The sequence below is a fragment of the Danio rerio genome, chromosome 2 (assembly GCF_049306965.1).
Source record: "Danio rerio strain Tuebingen ecotype United States chromosome 2, GRCz12tu, whole genome shotgun sequence".
Classification (NCBI taxonomy): domain Eukaryota; kingdom Metazoa; phylum Chordata; class Actinopteri; order Cypriniformes; family Danionidae; genus Danio; species Danio rerio.
In genome coordinates this window covers 62,290,526-62,318,502 of record NC_133177.1, presented here as the reverse complement: position 1 = coordinate 62,318,502, position 27,977 = coordinate 62,290,526, and the positions used below count along the sequence as shown (strand labels likewise).

General features: G+C 40.4%; 1 protein-coding gene across 2 annotated transcripts; it reads left to right on the top strand.

Moving 5' to 3' along the window:
• Positions 1-20: 20 nt before the first annotated feature.
• Positions 21-27,469, top strand: nop9 (NOP9 nucleolar protein). Of its 2 annotated transcripts, XM_002662078.6 has the most exons (12): positions 21-67; positions 3,700-3,895; positions 8,593-8,829; positions 12,807-12,998; positions 16,086-16,193; positions 18,597-18,738; positions 19,098-19,296; positions 22,462-22,602; positions 24,376-24,495; positions 25,453-25,671; positions 26,717-26,822; positions 27,158-27,469. In XM_002662078.6, the coding sequence occupies exons 2-12, from the start codon at positions 3,703-3,705 to the stop codon at positions 27,313-27,315; spliced, it is 1,815 nt and encodes a 604-aa protein (XP_002662124.1). In that variant the 5' UTR covers positions 21-67; positions 3,700-3,702; the 3' UTR covers positions 27,316-27,469. The 2 variants fall into 2 exon arrangements, with proteins under 2 accessions (XP_002662124.1, XP_021324061.1); XM_021468386.2 differs by lacking the exon at positions 8,593-8,829.
• Positions 27,470-27,977: the final 508 nt, after the last annotated feature.

Genomic DNA, 27,977 nt, shown 5'->3' with positions numbered 1-27,977 from the left:
CTACGTCATCACGCTGCGTCGGCTACTGCTGTACACATGTGAGCAGAAGCAGACCTGAGGCAGACTGGTAAATTCCGAATGATTAATAAACTATTTTATGTGTTAATCACGTTGTATATCGTTATAATATGTATAACAGTTGATCGAGCTAATTTCTATAGTGTTTTTACGTGTTTTATTTGCTGTAACAGGATTGTCGTACAAGTACTGATATTCTTCGAAATACCGTGAAAACACCACAGAATCATTACAGTTTAATATATAGTGATTATTAAAATGCCATGATTACTTCGTGTTACTGCTGTGTTTTGCATAGTTTTACAATTGTTTATGTTTGTATCTCATAGAATATAAATATTTGTTATATCTTAGTTAATTATACTGTGTTTTTATTATAGTGAAAAATGAACATATTTTGACGCATTTCTATGGTTTAACAATCTTACTGTAATTTTTATAATACAACCCTTAACTGTTATTATAATCGCGGAATTATTTCACTGTTAACACACAGTCACCGGCCACTTTATTAGGTACACAAGTCCAACTGCTTATTAACGCAAATTTCTAATCAGCCAGTCACAGGGCAGCAACTCGCTGCATTTATGCATGTAGACATGAGCAAGAGGATCTGCTGCAGGTCAGAGTGAGCATCAGAATGGGGAAGAAAGGGGATTTAAGAGACTTTGAACGTGGCATGGTTGTTGCTGACAGACGGGCTGCTGTGAGTATTTCAGAAACTGCTGATCTACCGGGATTTTCACGCACAACCATCTCTAGGCTTTACAGAGAATGCTCCGACAAAGAGGAAATATCCAGTGAGCGGCAGTTCTGTGGGCGCAAATGCCTTGTTGATGAGGTCAGAGGTCAGAGGAAAATGGCCAGACTGGTTCCAGCTGATAGAAAGGCAACAGTAACTCAAATAAGCACTCGCTACAACCGAGCTCTGCAGAAGAGCATCTCTGAACACACAACACGTCCAACCTTGAGGCGGATGGGCTACAGCAGCAGAAGAGCACACCGGGTGCCGCTCCTGTCAGCTAAGAACAGGAAACTGAGGCTACAATTCACACAGACTCACCAAAACTGGACAATAGAAGATTGGAGAAACGTTGCTGCTCTGATGAGTCTCCATTTCTGCTGACACATTCTGATGCTCGGGTCAGAATTTGGCCTCAACAGCATGAAAGCATGGATCATCCTGCCTTGTATCAGCGGTTCAGGCTGGTGGTGGTGGTGTAATGGTGTGGGGGAGATTTTCTTTGGGTCCATTAGTACCAATTGAGCATCAACGCCACAGCCTACCTGAGTATTGCTGCTGACCATGTCCATCCCTTTATGAGCACAGTGTCTCCATCTTCTGATGGCTACTTCCAGCAGGATAACGCAGCATGTCATAAAGCTCAATCATCTCAGACTGGTGAACATGACGATGAGTTCACTGTACTCAAATGGCCTCCACAGTCACCAGAGCTCAATCCAATAGAGCAGCTTTGGGATGTGGTGGAACGGGAGATTGGCATCATGTATGTGCAGCCGACAAATCTGCAGCAACTGTGTGATGCTATCATGACAATATGGAGCAAAATCTCTAAGGAATATTTCCAGTAGCTTGCTGAATCTGAATTATTAAAGCAGTTCTGAAGACAAAAAGGGGTCCAACCTGGTACTAGCTAGGTATACCTAATAAAGTGGCCGGTTAGTGTACAGTACTATGTTATGCTGAAAAAGTAAATTAAGACATTGTTTTTGTTTTTAGGTTATTTAATTTACTTATGACATACTTGTCTTGAATGCTGTTAATAAATGAAGATATAATTCAAAATACCATATCATTACAGTTTAATTTAGTATTTATTAAAATAGCATGATTACTTGGTGTGTTGTATGGACATTTGTCATGAGTATAGCATTTTAGTATCTGGTTATTAGTAAAAATATAAATTATCCATGTTTTTTTATAGTGAAATAAACATATTTTTGGGGCATTTGTGTTTTAAAAGTAGTGGTCCAGATGGTATTTTTAAGGCTTGGTTGAGTTTATAAGATGCAAAGCAATGTGTGCTCATGCTTCATTTGTAGAAAATCTGATTATTTTGTTAGTATATTTTACTTTGATTATATACAGTTGAAAGCAGAAGTTTACATTTACTCTAAAACATGAACATAACCCTGTTTTAAAGAATGTCTGATGGTAAATCACACTAAAGGTTTACTGTTTTAGGTCTGTTAGGGTTGTCTAAATGATTTACATTTGCTGAATGCCAGAATAATGAGAGAGTTATTTATTAATTTCTAGACAGTGAAAAGTTTACACACATTTCCTTGGTATTTTTTAGCTTTGCTTTTAAACTGTATAAATTTGGTCAAATGTTTTGGGTCTCCTTCCACAAGCTTCTCACAATAGTTTGCAGGAGTTTTGGCCCATTCCTCCTGCAGAATTGCTGTAACTGAGTCAGATTTGTAGGCTGTCTTGCTCGCACAAGCTTTTTCAACTCTGCCCACAAATGTTCTATAGGATTGACATCAGGGCTTTGTGATGGCCACTCCAAAACATTCCCTCTGTTGTCCTTAAAGCACATTTGAACTTATTTGGCAGTGTGTTTAGGGTCATGGTCTGTCTGGAAGAGCCATTTGTGGCCAGGTTGTAATGTCCTGGCTGATGTGTTGAGATGTTGCTTCAGTATTTCTCCATAATGTTCTTTCTTCATGATGCCATCTATGCTGTGAAGTGGACCAGTCCCTCCTGCAGCAGAACAGCCCCACAACATGATGCTGCCGCCCCCATACTGCACAGTTGGGATGGTGTTCTAGGCTTGTGTTCTTTCCCCTTTGTCCTCCAGATGTAACGCTGCTCATTATGGCCAAACAGTTCAATCTCAGCTCCATCAGAGCACAGGACATGTCTCCACACATCAGTCTGTTCCCAGTGTCATTCAGCTAATGGTAATCTGGCTTTGTTGTTGATTCTGGCTTGTTTATTTCCCATGTTGTCACACAAGGAAGCAGTGTGTTTGAGCTTTTCCTTCAACACTATTCTACAGTTGTGCCTCACATTAACTCAAATGTTGTCAATTAGCCAATCAGAAACTTCCAAAACCCTGACATCATCATCTGAGCTTTTCCAGAGGCAGAATAATCTGATTGTGTGTAAACTTGACCTTCAACAAGAGTTACAACAATTCCTCCAACAATATCTCATTATTCTGCCATTAAGCAGAACAATAACACAAGTGATCATCCTCACTTACCTAAAAGAGGAAAAGTTTAGTCACATTAACAGCTGACTTGTTTAAATGGTCATGTGCCCTCTTATGCAGTGGATGTAAACTTCTGTTTTCAACTGTACATCTACTCTGCTAACATTAAAAACTGGTTTCTCTGAAAACCCCATCCTCAAGAGGCTCTGATTGGTCAGCTAACATAATGTGCTGTGATTCGCGGTTTGACTCCACGTCACCAGGAAAAGCGTCACGTCTCTACTAGCATGCGCTGTGCCTCCGCTGTGTAAATACTGTCAGTCAGTGTTGCTGTGACAAGTTGAGCCTGAATCAGACAGAAGATTAAGCTGAACCTCACGCCTACTCTCTAAAATAAAACCTGACTAGTGTCTTTCACATATATTCGGGTTATAAGCGTGTGTATGTAATATGAAATGTTCACATGTCTATCTTTATCTCTGCTGATGTGTGTGTTAAGGTGATGTTGGAGAAGATGCAGGCTGCAGGAGGTCAGAGGAGCAGTAAGAATGATCAGAGGGCTCGTAAGCGCCCCCAGCAGGCCTCCAGCGGGGCGGGTCAGCTGAAGCGAGAGCGTCTGGACGGCACTACAGTGGGATACTTCAGACGCGTCACGGAGAGACTCAATGAGGGATTCACAGATCCAGAGGAGAAAGGTGATGATGATGATCAATAACTCAACCTGATCATACACTGATGAGTCTGTACACACACAGATACAACAGAATATCAGCAGAACCTACACTGAGTGATTAGACATACTGAGATGATGGGTTTGGGTTTAGGGTTGGGTCAATAGATGATGACATTAGCCGCGTTTCTACTATCGCGCTTAAAGCGAGCAAGCCAAGGCCAGTCGCGTTTCCACTGTCAATTCCGGGGCCTAATCAGGCCAAATCGGGGCTTTCTTGGGGCCAGCGGCCAGCCTTTTTCAGCCCGCCGAATACCCTGTGCCAAAGAGGGCCAGCTGGGGCTTCGGGGCGGAGTGAAAGGAGAGGCACAGTTTTCCGATCGCACATGAATACATGCACCAAATAAACAAATGAATAAGGGAAAGAAAACATCTAGCCTTATGGGGTCTTTTTGACCCTTATGTTCTGTTTATGACCCTTATGATCACCCTTATGTTTCCCTTATAAATGTGAGGTTGTTGCATAAAATAATAAAGTATATTTTAAATTTATAGTGACATTGCTGCGTTCTCCTTGATGTTTCAATAACGCATAATAATCTTTACACCATATTAAAGACACAGCACACAGTAATGCTGTGTTCACACCAGACGCGGAACGCGTGGATAAATCGCGCTATTCGCGTGTAAATTGCCGCGTGAACATTTGAGGTTACCCGCTTCATTCGTGCGTCAAATTCACTTCAGAACAGACGCGGATTCGTGTGATGGGCAGGGCTTCTGTCTGCCCGGTGACTCTAGCTTCATTGCTAAATGGCTAACATGGATTTTATGAAGAAAATAACAGTGTTTATGTGCTTTATGAAGGCTGAAAAACAGCGTCGATACGTTTAGGGCCGTGTCTGAGTCCACTACATGCTTTCAGAGGTGCATCCAGCTGTGTGAGCTCATAAACTCGTCCAGAAACTGAACCTGGATAATGGAGACTTTCAACGATGCTTCTGACTGAGCCCAGCCCAGTTTGATGACTTGTTGTCGGTGTCGCCTAGAGGATTTCCCCCCGGACTCCAACAACAGGTTCTACGTCACAATCAAGCCCCCGCAAGAGCAAGCTTCTGATTGGTTAAAACGGCGCGAATGTCTGTTGAAGTTCAGATTTTCGAACTCGAGAGATTCGCGTGAAACGCACATTAAGCGCATCAAACGCTCAATTCGCCCTGCGCCATTCGTGTAATTCGCGTCATTCTCGCCACGCCATTCGTGCGTATCGCACCGCAGGATGTCTATTCGCGCGTTTGCATTGACTTAACATGTAAATCGCTCGTGCTTGACGGGTGTTCCACGTCTGGTGTGAACGCAGCATAAAGGTTTTCGAGAGTTATTGTCAAGTTTAAAAGGTGTATTTGTGTACGTTTAGATGCCTGTATGTGTGTGTGAGACTGAGAAAAAGAACGCTCCCTTTACATCTGTGTTGATGCTGTGCGGCTTTTTTTTTAGATTTTTTTTTTTATTCTGAAGATAACACACAACATGAATACAACAGAAAGACATAAAACTTAACAAATTACGTGCCCACTTCCGTAGCCTTTAAACAATATAGTGTCATGTCTTGATAAAATAGCCTAAGCTGTATTGAAATATAATTTAAAGAATTACAAATATCAGATATATTAAAATCGCATTAAATAAATAAACCAATAGAAAATAAACAAAAGCTAGCTAGAACAATGTAGGTAGCCTATATACAATACATAAATCAAACTGTTCGTTTTAAAGCCACATAACTTTCATTTTACAAAGGCTTCTCTGAAAAAAAGATTTTAGATATTCTCTAAAAACAATAAACACCAGAGAAGGTTTGAAATATTATTTATAAAGTATTTGGATATGATGATGTTAATCAAATCGTGCAAACGGAGCAATATTGGGTGAGTGAAAGCAGAAACTAACCTACTTTTTTCTGTCACCCAGTTCTGCACAGCGCAGCTTTAAACGCATCGGGGGAAAGTCCAAACACAAAATGTGTTCTATATCCTCAAACAAGTGTTTATGTTTTTATATGACGTGGTCTAATTTATAAATGAAACTTTAAATGTAGAGCTTTAGTGAATAGCTGCTGAGCGCAACTAATATGGCTATATTTTACTAGGCTGCTCGCTCTTATGCTGAAACACTCAACACAACGTCTATCAAAACAAGGATGTTATCAAATACATTTCATACCTAGTTATAACGGAGAATTGCTGTGGCTTTATATTATGGATGGTGCGCTCACTGTGCTGGGTCCCTCCGTTAGTGGCGAGAGCACTCCATGCACAATGCCAACAGTGTCGGTCGGTGAGTAAACAAATGTAATGAATGGTAATACACAGGTCAGTGCGTATAGACATATAATGGCTCATTTCCACTGACTGGTACAGTACGGTACGGTTCGGGTCGGTACGGGTCACCTTTATCAGGCTTGCGTTTCCACTACCAAGGGTACCCTTTTGGTGGGCGTGGTGTATGACAAAGTCTCAGTCGACGTCTTTTTCGCTTGAGAAAATGTCTACAGTAAAGCTGCACAGGTCGCTCACATATCATATGAGAAGCACTTCTCACAAAACAGATGCTTTACACACATAAATACTTGTGTTTAAATGTTTATTACTAACTTTTCTATAAACAGGAGTTGATTATAACTGCAGATCAATGACGGTGCGAAATAGCCTACTGTAACGTCAATAATTATATTAAATAAATAAATAAATGAACATATATGAACACATACAGACCCTTACAGTCTCCGATATGTTACCAACTACAGAAGAACTACACAAAGCAGACATTTCATCGTTAATTAGGTTCAAAACAACACAAAGTATAGCCTACAGTCAGAGTAAACCTCTCATCTGTGTCTGTAATCTTCAGCAGCACATGAAGCCTCTGTTAGACAGTCACTCCATCATTCCCAGTTCATATTAGTCCAAAAGGTGATAATAAAGATTAAAGCAAGGCAGTTTGTTCACGTTTGCTGAAGAAATAACGTGCTCCTTGGCTTCACCTTTTCTCCCGCGCTCCACTCTCGCGTTTGTCCTTTTCTTTCTGAATGTGTCTCTCGCGTTTGTCAGCTTCTCACAGGATCGGGTTTCCAAAGTTTGTCAATAATCGAGTGCATGTTATTATTATCAGATCAAGAAGTTTGTTATTTCAGATAGAGACGCGCGGCGAGCACAAGAAAGAAAGCGAAACCACTCGGGCGTCAGACTGGCTCGTTAAAAACTACGCGGCTCAGGGTGAAATGCTCTTCTCCATGGCTTTGTGGCTGTTTATCATGACGACGACAGGGTTTGTTTGCAGGATCGACCATGGCTGCATATGTATTTATAATTCCGCTGTAATCTCTCGCTGTGTATTTCAAACATGGCGGGTCCTTTGTTTACATTCTGGCTTGAGTCTACGAATGACGTATCTCTGTAAACCAATAGCGTTCAGCTGCGCGTGTAGCTCCACCTTTTGGGACCCTTTCTGCAGTTTGGGACCCTTTCGAAAGGGTCCCGAAAAAGTGATATGGTTTGGTTCGGTACGCCTTTTGACAGTGGAAACGGCCATAAAAGCGTACCAAACCAAACCAAACCGTACCACTAAATGGAAACGGCCATAATGTACTGCTGTACAGTAACGTGTCGTTTTTTTGTTTTGGTTGTCTTAATTTTAATGGTTTCGTTTCGTGATGATTCTATGGTGTGCTTTATCTGCCTGATTCCCGCTGAAGTGGGCGGGTTGTGTGACGTTTGACTCGGGGGTCGTTCTGGGGGCGGGGTTTGCGTGACGCGCTGCAAGCTATTAGCCTAACAGTGGAAACGCGACATGATTTTGGCCTCATTACTCATCTCCCGGACGATTGGCCCGGCCCGATAAAAGCCCTGGCTCACACTGGCCTGACAGTGGAAATGCGGCTAATATACATGGCTGGCTGCTGTAGACAAATCTTTCCTCACTTTTAACAATGACAAATGCTGATTTCAATGTTGACAGCAGTGGAAAATCTGGTGCTGTGGACAATAGGGAACATGTCTTGTCCTCTGATGAGTCCTCCTTCACTGTCTTTCCCACATCCGGGAGAGTTACGGTGTGGAGAAGCCTCAAAGAAGCCTCCCACCCAGACTGCTGATGCCCAGAGTGAAGCATGGGGGGATCAGTGATGGTTTGGGTTCAATATCATGGCATGCCCTATGCCCAATACTGGTGCTAGATGAGAGCTGGGTTACTGCCAAGGACTACCCAACCATTCTGGAGGACCATGTTGTGACCCAATGGGTCAAACAGTGCATCCTGAATAAGGTTTTGTGTATCAGGATGATAATGCAGCCATATACACAGCAGAACTGAAGTCAGAGCGGTTTGATGAAGATGAAAGTGAAGCTTAACATCTCTCATGGCCTGCACAGTACCCAGATTCAAACATTATTGAGCATTTTGGGCTGTTTTGGAGGAGCGAGTCAGGAAAGGTTTGCCTCCAGCAGCATCAGTAGTGACCTGAACACTATTCTGAAGAAGAATGGCTCAGAATCTCTCTGGCTGCTGTGCAGGACTCGTGTCTGTCATTCCCAACACCAGCTGATGATGCATTGAGCTACACCAGACTGATCAACTATTGCAGTCTAACACCAGGCCTTCAGTGTTATTGTGCAACCCCTGTATGGTGTTTATGTTTACTTGTGATTTGTCTCTGTGTTTCAGCTCTGTTTGTGGAGAACGTGCTGTCGGAGGTAAAGGGTAAAGCGCGGCTCGTGGCTCTGGACATGACTGGAAGTGTGGCTCTGGAGCGGCTGCTCTCATTGGCCGATGCGGGTCAGGTGGCGGAGATGATGTCAGAGCTAGGTGGGGAGGCGGGGTCAGAGTTTAGGGGCGTGTCCTGTGATCAGTGCGGAGGTCATGTGATGGAGAGCGCGCTCAGACAAGCTCACCGCTGGACAGGTACCATAGATATTTTAGTAAACTAACACTACATATATTGGTTTTTGTTTACTGAAATAAAATGAAAAAGCTACTGTATATATATTCATTCATTCATTTATTCAAATCTGCTCTGCGCCATGGTCTAACAGGGTTGAGCTTATTCTCTTAATGAGTTATAGGTGTGTTTTGAGAATAAACCAATCAGAGTCTCATCTCCCATTCCCTTTAAGAGTCAGCTGCGTCGCACCATAGTGCATTTGCTATTTACATGACGACTTTGTAAGTGTTAAAACTGAACACTTCACTAGCAAGAAAACAGTTAAACAGAGCATCTGCAGCGCGAGAATAAGAGAATGAGCCTCCTCATTCTTTACTTTCACTTTCACTCTCGTGGATAGGGAAAAGTGTTACGCACAGACATCCATTAGCCTATATAATTAATTTAATTTGTTAAGAGCAAAGATTTGTGTCAAAACTATTTCTAAATTCAGTTCTAATTTGCAGCAAACGAATAAATGAACAATAATAATGAAGTGTGCTCAAACACACTGTCATGACTGTCAGTGACCACCTGAGGGCGCTGTAGTTCAACGGACTCAGAGTATGAACTACAGCGCCCAAAAAGACTACAACTCCATACATACCACGCGCATACACCGGAACACATACACTGATTGTATTCACAGCTGTCTCCGTTTCTGTTGATTATCTGGACTATATATTCTATCCTTCCACCACTGTTTGTCATCGCATCATTTGTCTTCCTTGTCAAGTTATCCAGTAAGTCTAGTATTTCGAGTTGTTGTTTCTTGTTCTTGTATCCTGTTAAAGTCTAGTTCGAGTCATTCTGTCATAGTTTCTTGTTTTGTTTGTTTGTTATTTTGTTGCTTTGCTCTTGGACACCTTGTTTTTCTGTTTGATGCTCACTGTAAATAAATCTGCACTTGGATCCGCACCTTTTGTTTCTGTTTTGATCACGCTAAACGTGACAAACACACATGCTGTGCCCCATATGGTCTAAAACCTGACAGGGGACAAATCTAAGCTTGTTTTTAATAAAACAAATATAAATATGCATATAACCAATAATACTGCTAATAATAACATTATACAACAGCAAATTGTCATAAATAAACTGAAAAAGCCCCTCGAGATGAAAAAGGCATGGAGGCAGTGGTGTTCATATTTATGTAGGCTAGAAAATAATATGTTTTGTAATATTTTTATCATTTTTTTTCATATTTAAAGATATTTGCGTATTGCTGTACATCCTGTGTGTATTTAACATTGTTTAGGCGTGGCGCACCATTAACGCGCTCTGCGCTGGACTTTCGCTGGATCTGGTCTATTGTGCAGTCTATTGTAGTTCTTAAAAATAGCAAAGCACCAGCAATGCGCCTCAACACGCCTCTCTTTTAGACCAGAACGCCTATGGGCGCACATATGAGCGCAAATGCATTTGCTATTTAAACAGTGTGGCGCTAAACGACTCTTGAGCCAAGCTGAAACTAGCAAACAACAATTGCATCGTGCCTTGCACCTCATTGCGCCGGGTATATGATAGGGCCCAATGACCCAATCCCAATTCTACCCCTTAGCCCTTTCCCTTTACCCCTAGCCCTCGTTTTGCATGTTCCCGTGAAGGGGTAGGGGTGTCTTATGCTGCGTTCACACCAGACGTGGAACACCCGTCAAGCGCGAGTGATTTACATGTTAAGTCAATGCAAACGCGCGAATAGACATCCTGCGGCGCGAAACGCGCGAATGGCGCGGCGCGAATGATGCGAATTGCGCAAATGGCGCAGGGCGAATTGAGCATTTTGCGCGTTTGACATGCTTAACGTGCGTTTCACGCAAATCTCTCGATTTCGAAAATCTGAACTTTAGCGGACATTCGGGCCGCGTTAACAAATCAGAATCTTGCTCTTGTAGGGGCGTGATTGTGACGTAGAACCTGTTGATGTTGTCCCGGGGGAAATCCTCCAGGCAACACCGACAACAAGTCATCAAACTGGGCTGGGCTCAGTCAGAAGCACCGCTGGAATCCTCCGTGATCCAGGTTCAGTTTCTGGACGAGTTTATGAGCTGACAGACCTGGATGCACCTCTGAAAGCATGTAGTGGACTCAGACTCAACCCTAAACGTATTGGCGCTGTTTTTCACCCTTCATAAAGCACATAAACACTGTTATTTTCGTCATAAAATCCATGTTAGCCATTTAGCTATGAAGCTAGAGTAATCAGGCAGACAGAAGCCCTGCCCATCACGCGAATCCGCGTCTGTTCTGAAGTGAATTTGACACGCTAATGAAGCAGGTTTGACGCGTGAATAAAGCGAGTAAACTCAGATTTTCACGCGGCAATTTATGCGCGAATAGCGTGATTTATCCGCGCGTTCCGTGTCTGGTGTGAACACAGCATTAGTTCTCTTTAGCTTGAAGGTGTAGGGCTAAGATGAAGGGGTGAATACCTCTTCAAACGAAGATTTTTTTCAGGACCACACTCGAAACCAAGGGGTAAGAAAATTTCGCAGAATACACCAGTCGCAACAGCAGGATAGCTGCACCCGGAAGTCTGGAGATCCACAAATTAGTATTTTTTTGTCATTTTACTAATTTTTTAAAGAAAACAAACACAAGTTTTAATATATTAATAACCTTGTTCAGGTTTTACCATCATGATTTAAAGGGCACCTAGGTTACCCCTTTTTTCAGATTTAATATAAGTGTTTTGCGTTTCTAGAATGTGTATGTAAAGTTTCAGCTCAAAACACCCATCAAATTTTTCATTATACCTTTCCACCAGGGGGTGGTTTTGTCGTACTGCGCCTTTAAGACGAGTTCTCCCCACCTACCTTCCTGCGTGCTTTAATCTCTGCCCTCGGCTGCGTCAGACAACAGTTTCCTACGTAAACTTGCGGTCGGTCTGAAAACCGCTCTGATTGGTCCACTGTTTTTATGGTGTTAAATTTGAAAAAAAAGGACTGGGTGTGTTTATATCAGCCCAATATGATGGTCTATACACTATATACACATATGTTTGTCCAAACAGCTTGAAAAGTAGATTTTTTACCATAGGTGCCCTTTAAAAAAATGCTAAAATAAGAATCGCTAAATTTGGCTAAAATCTATACACCTTATTCTCCGCCGAACAGCGGGCGCAGCCATTTAAATCTTTTTGGCTCGAGACTTCCGGTGTCATTCACTTCCATTCATTTTTAGACATTAAAAACTGCTCGTTTCACTGTTTGATGTTGCATTGACTGATATTTCCTTGTTATATTATTCTACTTGGGCTGTATAGTCATGCAAACATTTGTTATTAGAGCGAGTAGTTTGACCGTTTTCTGCCGTTTATTATTCCTAGTCATTTCTCCCATAGGCGACTGAATCGGAAGTTCTAAAACAATCGCGAAAACAGCCGCACTTCCGCATTTTACAATAAGCTCAATAACTCATAATCATAACTCCTGTACAGCAGTCCCACAACATTCTGACACTCGAATCCCCTGTCAGAACAGTCTAGTGGCTGGGAATGAGCTGTTTACAGTGTCTGCTATAATGTTAATGTTGTTTTGGTGTGTTTACATGATGAATATGGTCACTGTAAATGCACAGTATATTTACGCTCTTATAGCCACATTAGATCATTATGATAACATAATATATGCCTTCAGGGATTTCCTGAAGATAAATACCAAATAATAACCCAACTGGAATAACCACAGCAGTCGCCATCGGCTGATCTCATATGAAGCACCTCGATGACTTATGATGACGTATGCAGGTGCTGTAGTGCTGTCCCAATTCTTAGGGGTAAATGTTGAGGCCCTTCCCCTTCACACTCTGTTTCGAGGGCCAAGGGGAAGTGGTACGAAAATAAAATTGGGATTGGGCCATAGTATGTTGTTCAGATCTCTTGATGAACAGTTTATAAAGGGGAGGAAAGTGTAGCTGAATGTTTTTTCCACATCTTCTGTTGTGTTTGTGTGTGAAGAGGAGACGCCAGCAGAGGAGAACCCTGAAGAGGAGCATTGTGGGATGCTGGAGACTCAGGTTCAGAGTTTGAGTCGAGCAGTACGAGAGAAAATCACAGAGTTCTGCACGGACCCGTACGGTTCACATGTGCTGCGGACGCTGATTCACGTGCTGAGTGGATGCCGGAGTGTAGAAACCACAGCTCCGCACGGTCAGACACACACACACACACACACACACACACACTCTCACACACACTCACTCATACACACACGACTGTTCAGGAGTCAGATACTGCTGTACAAATACATGGTTTACAAATCTAGAGCTGTGGAGATAAAGCTCTTCATAGACAATTAGAAATGTGATTCAGCTGATGTAAAAACTTTTCTATGAGTATTTGAATGATGATGACTACCTAGAGCGTTGCTAGCTTTTTAAAAACTAGCCGAGAGCTGCATCTATTGTTAAAAACTAGCCTAGAGTGCCACATACTTTTAAAACTAGCCTAGAGCTGCATCTATTGTTAAAAACTAGCCTAGAGCGGCATCTATTGTTAAAAACTAGCCTAGAGTGCCATATATGTTGAAAAAGAGCCTAGAACAGCATATTTGTTTAAGACTAGTCTAAAGTGCCTTTTATGTTACACACAAGCATAGAGCGTCATCTGCTGTTAAAACTGGCCTAGAGCGCCATCTACTGTTAAAAACTAGCCTAGAGCGCCATCTACTGTTAAAAACTAGCCCAGAGCGCCATCTACTGTTAAAAAAACAAGCATAGAGCACCATATACTGTTAAAAACTAGCCTAGAGCGGCATCTATTGTTAAAAACTAGCCTAGAGTGCCATATATGTTGAAAAAGAGCCTAGAACAGCATATATGTTCAAGACTAGTCTAGAGTGCCTTTTATGTTACACACAAGCATAGAGCGTCATCTGCTGTTAAAAACTAGCCTAGAGCGCCATCTACTGTTAAAAACTAGCCTAGAGCAGCATCTATTGTCAAAATCTAGCCTAAAGCAGCATCTACTGTTAAAAACTAGCCTAGAGCGCCATCTACTTAAAAAAAAACAAGCATAGAGCACCATATACTGTTAACTAGCCTAGAGCGGCATCTATTGTTAAAAACTAGCCTAGAGTGCCATATATGTTGAAAAAGAGCCTAGAACAGCATATTTGTTTAAGACTAGTCTAGAGTGCCTTCTATGTTACACACTAGCATAGAGCGTAATCTGCTGTTAAAACTAGCCTAGAGCTGCATCTATTGTTAAAATCTGGCCTAGAGCACCATCTACGGTTAAAAACTAGCCTAGAGCAGCATCTATTGTCAAAATCTAGCCTAAAGCAGCATCTATTGTTAAAAACTAGTCTAGAGCGCCATCTACTCTAAAAAAACTTGCCTAGAGCGGCATCTACTGTTAAAAACTAGCCTAGAGCGGCATCTACTGTTAAAAACTAGCCTAGAGCAGCATCTATTGTCAAAATCTAGCCTAAAGCAGCATCTATTGTTAAAAACTAGCCTAGAGCTCCATCTACTCTAAAAAACTAGCCTAGAGCGCCATCTACTGTTAAAAACTAGCCTAGAGCGGCATCTACTGTTAAAAACTAGCCTAGAGCGGCATCTATTGTTAAAAACTAGCCTAGAGTGGCCATATTTGTTGAAAAAGAGCCTAAAACAGCATATATGTTTAAGACTAGTCTAGAGTGCCTTCTATGTTACACACAAGCATAGAGCGTCATCTGCTGTTAAAACTGGCCTAGAGCGCCATCTACTGTTAAAAACTAGCCTAGAGCGCCATCTACTGTTAAAAAACAAGCATAGAGCACCATATACTGCTAAAAACTAGCCTAGAGTGCCATATATGTTGAAAAAGAGCCTAGAACAGCATATATGTTCAAGACTAGTCTAGAGTGCCTTTTATGTTACACACAAGCATAGAGTGTCATCTGCTGTTAAAAACTAGCCTAGAGCGCCATCTACTGTTAAAAACTAGCCTAGAGCAGCATCTATTGTCAAAATCTAGCCTAAAGCGGCATCTACTGTTAAAAACTAGCCTAGAGCGCCATCTACTGTTAAAAAAACAAGCATAGAGCACCATATACTGTTAAAAACTAGCCTAGAGCGGCATGTATTGTTAAAAAATAACCTAGAGTGCCATATATGTTGAAAAAGAGCCTAGAACAGCATATATGTTTAAGACTAGTCTAGAGTGCCTTCTATGTTACACACTAGCATAGAGCGTCATCTGCTGTTAAAACTAGCCTAGAGCGGCATCTAATGTTAAAATCTAGCCTAGAGCGCCATCTACTGTTAAAATCTAGCCTAGAGCAGCATCTATTGTCAAAATCTAGCCTAAAGCGGCATCTACTGTTAAAAACTAGCCTAGAGCACCATCTAGTGTTAAAAATTAGCCTAGAGGGGCATCTATTGTTAAAAACTAGCCTAGAGCGCCATCTACTGTTAAAAAAACAGGCATAGAGCACCATATACTGTTAATACCTAGCCTAGAGCGGCATCTATTGTTAAAAACTAGCCTAGAGTGCCATATATGTTGAAAAAGAGCCTAGAACAGCATATATGTTTAAGACTAGTCTAGAGTGCCTTCTATGTTACACACTAGCATAGAGCGTAATCTGCTATTAAAACTAGCCTAGAGCGGCATCTATTGTTAAAATCTAGCCTAGAGCGCCATCTACTGTTAAAAACTAGCCTAGAGCAGCATCTATTGTCAAAATCTAGCCTAAAGCGGCATCTATTGTTAAAAACTAGCCTAGAGCGCCATCTACTCTAAAAAACTAGCCTAGAGCGGCATCTACTGTTAAAAACTAGCCTAGAGCAGCATCTATTGTCAAAATCTAGCCTAAAGCGGCATCTATTGATAAAAACTAGCCTAGAGCGCCATCTACTCTAAAAAACTAGCCTAGAGCGGCATCTATTGTTAAAAACTATCCTGGAGCGGCATCTATTGTTAAATTCTAGCCTAGATCACCATCTATATTTAAAAACGAACTATTTTTTAAAAAACTAGCCTAGAGCTCAGTGTGCTACTAAACGCTGGCCTTAGAGCGCCACCTCCTGTAAACACCTGTAGTTAACAATTATAACCTAGAGTGCTGTTGAAGTCTGGCCTAGAACGCCTTTTGTTTTTCTAAAATGACTTTAAAAGTGATGGAGGTCTGATGGACTATTGAGCTTGTAGATGATTTTCTGCTCTTCTTTTCTGTGCTTTGTCTTCATGATGTTTTTAAAGTGTTCTTCGATTTGCTACGTTTTAAATGTGAGTTGTTTGTGTTTTCAGCCAAGAAGGACCGAAAGAGTAAGAGCGAGCTAATGGATTTTGAGATTCCCACATCGTTCTGGTGGGAGCTCAAGCATCTGGCCGACTGTCTGATGGTCAACATTAAAGGTCATTATTTCTGCATCTCTACTAGGGCTGTGCAATTAATCGAAAATCCACATTTGTTGCTCTGCACAGCTCAGTTTCATGTCAAAATGACTAAAAGCATGTGCTGTAATGTAACGTTTGTAGCACGGGATGCGCATCCTTTATTAATGTACAATCGAATCATCCATGTTTTTAAAAAATCCATGCTTTTTTTAAATTTGCTATTGTGATGTTATAGCTCTTTTTGCTTTGAGTATAGACTATTCAGTTCATCAGAGCAGTTCAATCTTTTATGAAGTTTGCTGTATTAAAATAAAACATTTTGAAATGTTTATAATTATCGGCCTGTATATATCGGCTATCAGCCTTCAAGTCTGAAGAGTTATTGGTTCTCGGTATCGGCTAAAAAATCCATATCAGTGCATCCCTAGAACGTTTATACATGTGCTAGCTAGCCGTATTCATTAGGGATGCTCATTTCGGTTAATTTTGCTAACCGACAACCGCCGCTCATTAATCGGTTATTAACGGTTAACTGGTCAGATTACTATTAATTTTATATTAAACAAATTGACGGGTCTATTTTGTGTCTGACACATTAAATATTGCATTTTAAAATACTGATTTATTTTTATATGCTAGCATATTAATAATAGAACAATACAACAGAGCATCTTCACGCACCTGCAGTGTTTAGCACAGAAGAACAGAATAAAATAAATAGGACTGCCCTAAATTATTTTCCACTTAAATAATTAATTTATATTACAAATCGAAAACACAGACTGATTATTTTTTATTACCGGCATAGGCTGTTTTTTCCAATCATATTTTTGTCTTCCGTCAAATAAAATAGCAGACTTCCTCAAATTGCCCGCTCCACGGAAAATATGCATTTATTTAATGCCCCGCTGTTATTATCATAATCACAAAACCTTTTACATTTTAATAGAAATCATTATTTTAAAGATTATGTCTTGCTATATGGTTTCCTCTCTCTCTCGCAGTTCAAGTGTGCGCGCTGCGTGATGAAAAGACAACAACAACACGCGCATATGTAGACTTTTATAAACAGTTTTGTTGTTTAAATATGATATTGCATTAATGTGCATGCATGCTTTATAAGCTGTAAAATAAAAGGTAAAGCCTGTTTGTTGCGTTTATGATGCAGATCCAGGTCAACATCAGCGCTTTTTGGCATCAACACGTCCGTATCAAACAGCAATATTCTTCTTCCATTTTGCTTCTTTGGCAAATGTGTCTGTAGGCACGGGTTATACGTTATCGTCCCGCAAAATAAGTATGCCTTGCAGTTGAACAAGGGGCCGAAAACAAGGCGCACCTCACTGCCTTTATGTTGACAAGGAAAAAAGAAGAGAAGAAGCGCGGTCCTCTTATGAAATGACTGAATCAGCTGGGTATCGATTGTGCAAAAGTGTTGCTGTCTGTGTTGTTACAATTGTAATATTTAATAATATTGGGATTTTCAAGATTTGTACATTTCATACAGCTCTGGATAACTTAAAACAGCTGTGTGTTCTGTGTGTTCTGTGTGTTTGCTGACCTCACGCATCGCGCACCTGTCAGTCAGTCAGCACGTAACCCCAAAGGATTAAACAGACAGCGCAGAGCACTACACGATTACAGAAAAGTTTGCGCTGTTATAATCCACTTACCTTTTAATAAGTTTTGATGTGATTATAATCTGCTATTAAACAACAACAACAATGACTGAATGTTTTGAATGGGTAATGTAGCCGTGGAGGGATGCATTTTAGTCCCCGCCATGGAAGAATGAGTGTAGCGGAAACCAAGCTCTTTAAAAGTTCTCTGTAGTTGTCTTGACAACACAAACTGCTGCTCTGGGATGAGCCGCGTGCAAAAGATGCCCCTCTTAACGCAAAGGCGCATTCAATCGGCCCCTTATGCAGTCAAACTAAAAATATATATAATAATAATTTTAATCGTTTAACTGATAGCATTAATCGGTTACTAACGCACCCTTTCAGTTAACGGTTAATCGATTATTTTGAGCATCCCTAGTACTCATTTTAACTAACTTTTACAGATTAATAGTCATTAATGTGTCCTAAATCCTAAAAACTGCATGTGTTTGTGTCCGTTTGTATGTGCTTGCACGTGTGTTTGTGTGTGTTAATTTACTTGTGCATCTTTCTCTTGTGTTTGCATGTACGTGCTTGTATGCGCTTGTTGTGTGTGCATTTTTGTGTATGTGTGTTGGCATCCATGTGTTTGTGTGCATTTAAAAGTGTTTACGTGCGTTTGGATTTGCCTGTGTGTGTGTGCGCTTCTGTGTGTTTGCGTGCATGTGTTTGTGTTGGCTTGTGTGCACATGTTTACATATGCTTGTGTGTTTTTGCGCACGTGTCTTTTTATTTATGTTTGTGTTTGTGTGTGTTTCAGTGTGTGTGTCGAACCAGTGTGCCGGCGTGGCTCTGCAGACTCTGCTGACGGTGTGTCACAGGAAGAGGCCCATTCTGTGCAGGAAGCTGAACAAGAGCATCATGGGATACCTGACATCTCTGAGCTCAGCTCCTGGAGTCAGGTGCGCACTCACTGGCTTTTTAATAATGTGTGTGTGTGTGTATTAATTATGTAAATATAAATAAAATGATGACACTGGCTCCTCTTAAATGGTATAATGTATAATGTTACAGCAGTGTTTTTATTTTAGATAAGTGTTGATGTTTGGATCTTTTTAAATCTTTACCAATCCTGAAAAATACTCAGCTGTTAATAAATGCTGATGATTAGAGTGATTTCTGAAGCATTATGGGTAATGATGCTGGAAGTACTGCTTTTGAAATCACAGCAATAAATTAGATTGAAAGTGGATTAAAATAGGAGACGAGTGTCTACATTTGACTGTTTTTGCTGTGTCTGTCTGTGTGTGTCTCCTGTCAGTCCTCTGCTGGTGTTCCTGAAGGACCCGTCCAGCAGTCACCTCCTCCAGAGCGTCTTCAGCTGCTCCCATGATGCTCTGCTGCGAAACTTCTATAAGAAGCACCTGAAGACACACATGATGACTCTGGCTCTGCATCCCATCGCTAACTACACCGTGCAGAGCCTGATCGCAGCCGCAGCCGGAGCGGGGTCACGAGTGGTGATTATGATTATTCCAGTGCTGGTAATAGTGTCTGTGCTTCACAGAGCAGCTCATATACTGTTATAACGCCAGCTTGAAATGGAACTTATAGGTGTGCCATATTGTGATGTACATCTGATATAAACAGATTCTGTAACTGGACAAAAATGAAGAGTGGTGCTTGATTTCACATCAGCCCACCCTACAGAATAGAAAGTCTTGTCCTAAAGGACAGATAGCCCCGCCCTAAAGGACAGATAATCCCCCCCTCATAGTCCCGCCCTAAATGTCAGATAGCCCCGCCCTAAATGTAGGATAGCCCCGCCCTAAATGACAGATAGTCCTGCCCGAAACGACAGATAGCCCCGCCCTAAAGGACAGATAGCCCCACCCCAAAGGACAGATGGCCCCGCGCTAAAGGACAGATAGCCCCATCTTAAAGGATAGTCCTGCCCTAAAGAATAGATAGTCCTGTCCTAAAGGACAGACAGCCCCACCCTAAAAATCTTATAGCCTCGCCTGAAAACACTTATGGCCCAACCTAAAGGACCATTAGCCTCGCCCTAAAGGATAGATAGCCCCGCCTTAAAGCACCAATAGCCTCGCCCTAAAGGATAGATAGCCCCGCCTTAAAGCACCAATAGCCTCGCCCTAAAGGATAGATAGCCCCGCCTTAAAGCACCAATAGCCTCGCCCTAAAGGATAGATAGCCCCGCCTTAAAGCACCAATAGCCTCGCCCTAAAGGATAGATAGCCCCGCCTTAAAGCACCAATAGCCTCGCCCTAAAGGATTGATAGCCCCGCCTTAAAGCACCAATAGCCTCGCCCTAAAGGATAGATAGCCCCGCCTTAAAGCACCAATAGCCTCGCCCTAAAGGATAGATAGCCCTGCCTTAAAGCACCAATAGCCTCGCCCTAAAGGATAGATAGCCCCACCTTAAAGCACCAATAGCCTCGCCCTAAAGGATTGATAGCCCCGCCTTAAAGGACCAATAGCCTCGCCCTAAAGGATAGATAGCCCCGCCTTAAAGGACCAATAGCCTCGCCCTAAAGGATAGATAGCCCCGCCTTAAAGCACCAATAGCCTCGCCCTAAAGGATAGATAGCCCCGCCTTAAAGGACCAATAGCCTCGCCCTAAAGGATTGATAGCCCCGCCTTAAAGGACAGATAGTTCCACCCTGAAGGACAGATAGTCCCGTCTTAAAGGACAGATAGTTCTGCCCTAAAAGACAGAAAGCCCCTCCTTAAAGGACAGATAGCCCCTCCCTAAAGGACAGATAGTTCCGCCCTAAAGGACAGATAGCCCCTCCCTAAGACACTGATAACCCTGCCGGAAAACACTTATGGCCCTACCTAAATGTCAAATAGCCTCGCCTTAAAGAACCAATAGCCTTGCCCTAAAGCAGGGATATCCAAACTCGGTCCTGGAGGGTTGGCATCCTGGAGAGTTTAGCTCAAACTCCAATCAAACACACCTGAACCAGCTAATTAAGCTCTTACTAGATATACTAGAAACTTCCTGGCTGGTGTGTTGAGGCAAGTTGGAGATAAACACTCCAGGACACCAGACCTCCAGGACCAGGTTTGGACACCCCTGCCCTAAAGGATAGATAGCACCACCCTAAAGTACAGATAACCCCCCATAAATAACAGATAGTCCCACCTTAAAGGACAGATAGCCCCACCCTGAAACACTGATAGCCCCGCCCACAAACACTGATAGCCCCGCCTGAAAACACTTATGGCCCAACCTGAAGGACCAATAGCCTCGCCTTGAAGGACAGATAGCCTCACCCTGGAGGACCATTAGCCTTCCTTAAAGGACTGATTGATTCAGTTCATATGAATCCATTTTGAGCTTCAGGTAAGCTCCTCCCCCTTCCTTAAGACAACTTCGCTCTAATTGGTCAGTTGGCAATGTCTGTTTTAATTGATCTCTCTGTTCAAGAGAAAACAGCCATTTCAGAGTGTGTGCATGTCGTGGGAAGCGGGTTTATGATTGTGTTGATGTAGATCCATAACAGGCAACAGATTTACTATTAGAATCCTTCATCATGCACTGTCTGAAATGAGATGCCAGGCCCGAAACAACTGTCAGTGTTCTGCTATTACCAGCCCAGTGCAGATCGGACTGACCCATTTAGTCAAGCTGACTTTTCATGCACACTTTGACTGTAGATTGTTAAAATAGAGCCCAGAGTGTTTCTTTATTTTGCACTTTTTTAACTAACATCTGTTTACACCGAAGGACAGCGGCGTTACAAACTGTTTCTCAAAAACCCGTATGACCTGAAACTTGCGTAGAAACCTTCCTCAAAGTGAACATGCAGGTGATGTTTTCATTGATTTATTATTGATTATGGCTCATATGATTCCCAGAGATGGGTTGCGGCTGGAAGGGCATCCACTGTGTAAAAACATGCTGGATAAGTTGGCGGTTCATTCCACTGTGGCGACCCCAAATTAATAAAGGGACTAAGCCGGAAAAAAAAGGATGAATTATGGCTCATATGACGATTCAGAGGGTTCAATTACGTCAAGAATGTTCAATATGTTTACTTACAGCTGCACACACACTTCTGTCAAGAGTGTGTACGCCATGCAGAAGCTGTGATGAATCAAAAACAAACTTGACAGCAGAATGTGTGCAGCTGTAAGCAAACTCTATTCATTCATTTTCCTTCAGCTTAGTCCCTTTATTTATCGGCAGTCACCACAGTGGAATGAACCACCAACTATTCCAGCATATGTTTTACACAACTGATGCCCTTTTAGCAACACCCGCACACACACTTATTCATTCACACACACACACACACACACACTCATACACTCATACACTACAGGCAGTTTAATTCATAGCGCATGTGTTTGGACTGTGGGGGAAACCGGTAGAAACCCACGCCAACACGGGGAGAACATGCAAACTCCACACAGAAACACCAACTGACCCAGCCAGGACTTGAACCAGTGACCTTCTTGCTTTAAAACGACAGCGTTACCCACTGTGCCACCGTGCTGCCCCTGAGTAAACATATTGAACCTAAATATGGACGTAATGGAAACAGCTGAAATGTTTTTAAATGTAAAATGTTTATAACGTGTGAATTTACCATCGTGTACAATATCATCATCATCAACATCACATGTTTGTGTGTCTTTGTTTGCGCGTGTGTGTGCAGCTCCCGAAGATCCTGGATGAGCTGCTGGAGGGTTTCGAGGCGGTTCTGGCTGCGGGTCACATGGGTGTGGTGGTGCAGATGGTGGAGAGCTGCGTTCACTGTGTGGAGAAGCAGAGCGAGATGATGCAGCGCCTCCTGCAGGTCACCAGCACACACTGCACTGACTCACCACTGTTACATTATTCTCTTTACAAGATGTACAATGCGGCTCTGCTGTCTCTAGAGAGAGTGTGTGTGTGTGTGTGTGTGTGTTTGGGTTTGAGCTGAGAACAGCACACAGATAATGTTCTCTGAGGCCCCGTTTACACTAGTGCGTTTTAGTTTGAAAACGCATAAGTTTTGTTACGGTTACGCCATCCGTCCACACTACGCCGGAGTTGTCGAGCGCCGAAAACAGAGCGTTTCGAAAATGCTGGAGAGGCCGTTTTCATTCTAAAACGCTGCTGCTCCATCTCAGTGTGGATGGGGAAAGACGGAGACATCTGAAAACGGAGGCGGGGCTGCAAACGTTCGCCTCTCTGATTGGGGCTTTTCCTGAATATTAAGTAGCCCACACACAGTTCAGTCTCGCATCCTCTTCTTGTAAGTTCAGACTTCGCAAGTTTGATCAAGGCTGCAGTCTCCCCCTTCTCAGTTTGATATGGAAAACATACCGAGGACACGGGTAAATCTTCAAAGGGAACAGTGTACTTTATAACTTCATTCACATCACCCTGGCTACGTTGTTTCACTTTCTCAACAATAAAATGTAAACATGATTTAAGGAACTGCCTATTTTCATTTTAATATTAGCAACTTAACAGACAGCAGAAATGTTGAGGCGTCGTGCTGCATATATGAGCGTCATCTTCACTGTGGATATTTATAACAAAACGGAGCCTATAACTACTGCCTCCTTTCAATTTCAGTGAAAAAACGAAACACACCCTCTCTTTTGCTGAATATCAGTTTTAATAATCGATAATTATAAAAGTATAACATACAATAAGTTTATACATTGTAGGAAATAAAGGCGAGCGATCAGTCAATGTACCTGGATTAATCATTAACTTATATTTGCGCTTAACCAAAACATGTTACCCGTGAACAAGTAACTTAATAGATTCCAATGACCAAAGTCAGGGAATTGGCCCATGTCGTTAGATAAAGACAACAACATGAATGAAATATCACGTTTAGCAAATATAGTGAGATTAGATCCAGCGGGAGATGCTTGATGAGCAGTCCGACTAGCAGAGCTCTCATCTGGGTAGATAGGCTGGAGCGCTTGCCCGAGAGTGTGTGTGTGGTCACGTGATGTGCGTTTTCAGCGTTTTGGTGTGGACGGAGAGCAGTTCAGAAACGCTGGGTAAAACGCGAGTGTGGACGCGGATCGTTTTCATTCTACAACGCCGTTTTAAAACTAAAACGCACTAGTGTAAACGGGGCCTAACTCTCTGAAACTGACCCTTTCAGGCTTTAATCCTAATTGTGGAAATTAATTAATAAGTTTATTTATAAATTATTGAAAAAAATATAAAATTATACATTTTCTAAAATGTATATATGAACGTGTGTGTGTGTGTGTGTGTGTGTGTGTGTGTGTGTGTGTGTGTGTGTGTGTGTATACATAAACATGTGTATGTGAATAGAAGCTTCTATTTTGAATGTGATTAACGTGACTTTTTATCTTTTGACAACACTTAAAATGAAATATTACAGCACATCAGGAGATATCATAATAAGATCAAATATATAAAAATAAAAACTTTTTTCGTTTAAAACAGTCGAAGTGAGCTATTCCATAAATTTGGGGCAATAAAAGTGAATGAATATTTTTATATTAATATATTTTATATATATTTTTGGTCTCTGTAATCATGACATATGTTTACACTGATATATTTATCCAGTGTGTTGTTGATTTCCCATCAGGCCTTTCACTGCAGTGAGCCGGCGTCTCTGCAGCTCTGCTGTCTGCCGCTGTTCCTTTCTTTACTGACGCATGAGGTGTATTACAACACTGAGACAGCAGAGGGAGACACCGCAGCACAGGTGAAACACACACACACACACACACACACACACACACACACACACACACACACACACACACACACACACACACACACACACACAAACACACACAGATATAGTGCTGAACACAGATATACATTATTCCATAATGAACTGCACACTAGTATATACAGAGCTTGACATTATAAAAAAATTAACGGGGGGGCTAATAATTTAGGGGTCTAATAATTCTGACTTCAACTGCATGTTTATATATATATATATATCATTCATTTTCTTTCATCTTAATCCCTTTATTCATTAGGAGTCGCCACAGCGGACTTATTCAGCATATGTTTTACACAGTGGATGCCCTTCCATATGCACTTAGTATATAGCAGTGTATATGTGTGTGTATATAGGCCTGGTTTAGAGCGCAGTAGCCGTTCTTCTCCAGAATAGTGTTCAGGTCACTACTGACGCTGCTGGAGGAAAGTCTTTCCTGACTTGCTCCTCCAAAACACCCCAAAATACTCAATAATGTTGTGCTCTGGGTACTGTGCAGGCCATGGGAGATGTTCAGCTTCACTTTCAACTTCATCAAACCACTTTGTCTCCAGTTCTGATGTGTGTATTGCTGTATTGTCATCCTGTACCATACAATGTTTGACCCATTGGGTCACATGGTCCTCCAGAATAACCTTGGCAGTAACCCAGCGCTCATCTAGCACCAGTATTGGGCCTAGGGAATGCCATGATATTGCAGCCCAAACCATCACTGATCCCCTATGATTCACTCTGGGCATCAGCAGTCTGGGTGGGAGGCTTCTTTAGGGCTTCTCCACACCGTAACTCTCCCAGATGTGGGAAAGACAGTGAAGGAGGACTCATCAGAGGACAAGACATGTCATAAGTCATAATGAACATGTTTTTTTTCTGCATCTGTATTGTGTGTAAGCTAGCAGTGTTGTCTGAGTAGCGTGTGTGTGTTGTTAGCCTCCACAGCGCCCCCTATCGGTCAGCTATCATGGCTCCCGGCTGGTCCAGGCTCTGTGTGGGTTCAGAGATCGCTCCATCCTCATGAACAGCCTGCATTCGCTGAGCTCCGCTGATCTGCTTTCTCTGGGTTGCGATCGCTCCGGCAGCCATGCGTTACAGGCCCTGATGACCAGCGGCAGCGACAAGGGCAGAGCCAAGATTCTGCGCAAGATGCAGGTGAAGAAAACAACATGCAGATGAAAACCTTATTTGTAGCATTATAATCATTATTAGAAACCCTGTGAGTTTATTTATTTAATTATATAAAATATTTTATATATATAAACATTTATGTGTTTAGTTGTTTATTTTATATTCATTTGTTTTATATTCATTTTTATGCAATTTATATTTATTTATATAAAATATTTTTTGTTTTTTTCATTGATAATGTTTTTTTAATTGTATTTATTTATTTAATTTATATTTATGTAATTTGTGTTATTAACTTTATTTATGTGTTTATTTAATGTTAAATTAAATTATTATTATAATAATAAATTATTATATTATTTTTTTATTTTTATGTTTATGCAATTTCTATTTATTTATTTCTATTTATTTTATTTTATATTATTCATGTAATTGCTATAATTTTTTTATTTAATATGTTTATGTATTTATCTAATTTATATTATTTAATTGTTTTATTTATATTATTTACTTATTACTTATATCATTTTTTCAATTTATTTAATATTTATTTTATGCAATTTATATTTATTTATTTATTTATATATATTTTTTTTTGTTTTTTTAATTGATAAAAATGTTAAATTTTTTTTTATGTATTTATTTAATTTATATTTATGTAATTTGTGTTATTAACTTTATTTATGTGTTTAATTATAAATTAAATTATTAATATTATAATAATTATTATATTATTATTATTATTATTTTATGTTTATGCAATTTCTATTCATTTATTTATTTATATTTATTTTATTTTATATTAATCATGTAATTTCTATTATTTATTTTTTATTTAATATGTTTATGTATTTATCTAATTTATATTATTTAATTGTTTTATTTATATTATTCGCCTATTTATTACTTATATAATTTATTCATTTATTTAATTAAAATTTATTTAATTTATAATATTTATTTTTTATTCATTTATTTAATTAATATTTATTTATTTAGTTTACTTTATTTATTTATATAAATCATTTATATATTTTTTATTGACTTATCTCTGTGTGACGTGCTGCAGGACATGTATGTGGATCTGGCATGTTCAGCGTGTGGCAGTCGACTGCTGGAGGCCGTGTGGAGCAGCGCCACCGTCAGCCAGAAGCAGAGCATTGCAGAAAAACTGGGTGAGATTCTGATAAATACTGTCGACAACAATTACACTCAATATTGCATTTAAAATATAATGAAGATTTGTTTTTACCTATTTATAATTACAAATATATTCATTTAATATATATATATATATATATATATATATATATATATATATATATATATATATATATATATATATATATATATATGTATAATAATAAAAATAAGACTTTCTCCAGAAAAAAAAAATTATAAGACATACTGTGAAAAATTCCTTGCTCTGTTGAACATCATTTTGGAAATAAATGAAAGAGAAATTATTATTAATAATAAATGAATCCTCCTGTTATGTGTCCTCTGTCAGTCCCCAGTGAGAGTCGTCTGAGGTCTGATCAGTTTGCACGACACATTTGGGCGAAATTCGGCCTAATGAACTTTCTGAAGAGGCGATCTGATTGGCTGGAGGCACAGAGCGGAGAATCCAGGAAGAGGAAGATGTTCAGCGAATTACTGAAGGATTAATTCTCACCATTACACATCATCTAATCAGTTCATCTGAATGACTCGTTCAGTCGCTTTTATTGCTTTGATGCTGCGTTTTATAAATAAAAACATCCAAAACATAACTGGATGCAGCTGTGCACAATTATAAATAAATATATACGTTTCAAATTAAGGGTTTTTAATATTGTTCTGATGTGAAATCAAGCTAGATCCTCAAACAAAGTGCAAATGTATTTCAGGAATTAATAGTAAGGATTACATTTTTCAAGACTTTTAATATGACTTCGGGGTGGGGGTAATTATTTGAAATGAATATGCCATTACTTTCTTAGCTTTTGAGGGGTGACTTTTTTATAAGATTAAAAGACTTAACAGTTTTTAAGCAAATGACTCATGAATGAAATAATATTTAATTCATATTTTTTTTTAATTATCAAATAACTTGGGGGGGGGGGGGGTATTTTTTAATTAAGATTTAATTCATATTAATCAATGCACTTTTGGTAAAACTTAATTTAATTTTTAATTAATTTCTAATAATGAACATTTTCATCAGACTTGAATCATATTTTGTAATAACATCAGACAAAAATTAATATAATATTAGTAATTAATATAATAGGGTGACATGATTAGCACAGCTAAAAGGTTGCTGGTTCGAGTCTCGGCTGGGTCAGTTG